Genomic DNA, 1,929 nt, shown 5'->3' with positions numbered 1-1,929 from the left:
TACGTTTCTCAGATCTGAATTGAAATTGTCGAAACAACTTGTTCAGCCTCCACATCGCCATCATCATCTCGTCATTTGTGCACATCATTAAAGCAATTTCCCGTTATTTTGGAGAAATTGCAAATGCTTTGACACATTGATGTAAACATTTATGTATGTCTGCTGTTGACAACATCATCAAATGGCACGACACATTGTCAAAAGCTTAAATAAAGTCAAACTTTAATTTCATTCTCCACAATCAAGCTGCAAGAAATGTTGTTTTTGCACATCGTCTCTGATCCTGCAGCCGAAGAGGCTTCTGCGCGCTTTTCACATGCTCAAATGTAACCAGTAGGTGGCAGCAGACATCTGCGTAACGTCCAGAGACGCTGGGATCATGAGCGAGACATCACAAGAAAGCGATTTTAATAATGTTGTTCATCGCGTTTGGAATGCGCTTGATGTTGCCAGACGGGAACTGGCGTCGCAGAGGGACGAAGACAACCTGCTGAGAGCCACAAGGAGCACATTTAGGAGGCGAAGAAGAGCGGGTCCGATGGCAGGTAGTTAGCATTAACGTTACAAGTTTAAAGTCAATGTCTGCATTGTCCTTTTTACTGTCACCGCTAACTCGCAAGTGGCTTCCAAATTCTTAATGTGTGACATTTTCCACTTAATGTTGGAACGGTAGCTATATTTTATTAAGCATAAGCTAAGTTACTGTTCCATCAGCTGGTCGGCGGCTGGCAGTTACAGAAAGTAAGTTAAGTTAGTAACAAAATGTGAGAGGTTAAGTGTATTGATCTAGTGACTGTAAGAACGTGAGCTTCGTTAAGTTAGAATAAACAGCGGAACCGACAAAGTCTGGCTGCGAGAGAGACTCCTTTGCTTTTCTTCTCATAGCATAGGCAGATTAAAACAGCAAGTTATTATTACCAAATAATAGGCTAGCAGACCCATGACTAAGAGAGGACTGCAGTGTTGAAGGGATCGGATATTGAGGCAGAGTGAAATAATTCCTGCGTGCCGAACCGGGTCAGTGGCTGCTGGTCAGAACAGGAGGACCCGGAGCTGAGAGTCCAGAGGGAGGGAGTCTGACCTGAGAGCAGGTCCACAGCAGAATCCGGGTTAGTTTAGGGAGGGAGAGCAGACGGGACGAGGCTATTTCCATTAGAGGAATTTAAACAACATGTTATTATGCAAAATTCACTTTTCACTTTGATTACAGTGACTACATGCTCTACCACAGTTGTATAACTAACGATAATGTGTAATACTTTCTGTTTTTGTACAGAAGCACAAGCACCTGTAAATAGGCCAAGTGGAGTTTGGAAAGTGAAGCTCTTCCTGCTGCCAAATGCTGACCAAATTGTCCTTCCGCCTCATGCAGAATGCAGAAAACTAACCAGAGTGGGCTTAGGTAATGTACAATATGCATAGGTTCTGAATGCCAACATGCACTTGAATTGTATTTGTGTCTTTATTTACACAGAAAATGCACACCTATTTACATTATTGTGGATTAGCAAGTGCTGGATATGACAATCAATGTGCTGCACTTTTGCAGCAAAACTAAAGATTTGTGATTTCAGTTTATTTTACACTTTCAGCAGGACTTTTTGCATATTCAGCAGGACTTGCCCTGACTGATTTGGTGAAGCAAACACCCTAAAAATCCAATGCTTATGAGGAGCTAGTCCTTGTATATACATTATGTCACACATATTGACATCATGTGCTCAAATCATAACAAATACAGCAATGTTTATTGTTCATGATCTTCAAGACACAGTAACGCTTTGAATCGAGGTCATTAACTAGTGAAAAGAAGTAAATGATTGAGTCAATATTGACAACTATTTTTTTTTTGAATTTGACAGGGATCCCGAGTCATGATTTGCCAGGGGAAGGCTCACAAAGATGTTATGCACAACTTTCCTGGACTCT

General features: G+C 41.4%; 1 protein-coding gene across 1 annotated transcript in view; it reads left to right on the top strand.

The window, feature by feature from the left end:
• The first annotated feature begins 379 nt into the window (after positions 1–379).
• LOC123966614 (nascent polypeptide-associated complex subunit alpha, muscle-specific form-like) overlaps positions 380–1,929 on the top strand; it is a 3,169-nt gene continuing 1,619 nt past the window's right edge. The window contains exons 1-2 of the mRNA XM_046042756.1: positions 380–545; positions 1,277–1,402. Of these exons, the coding sequence (XP_045898712.1) occupies positions 380–545; positions 1,277–1,402 (292 nt within the window). The remainder of the gene's footprint in view (positions 546–1,276; positions 1,403–1,929) is intronic.

This window comes from Micropterus dolomieu, unplaced genomic scaffold (assembly GCF_021292245.1).
Source record: "Micropterus dolomieu isolate WLL.071019.BEF.003 ecotype Adirondacks unplaced genomic scaffold, ASM2129224v1 contig_13806, whole genome shotgun sequence".
NCBI lineage: Eukaryota > Metazoa > Chordata > Actinopteri > Centrarchiformes > Centrarchidae > Micropterus > Micropterus dolomieu.
Note: the sequence above shows the minus strand (reverse complement) of the source record. Positions and strands in the feature narration are given on the sequence as shown.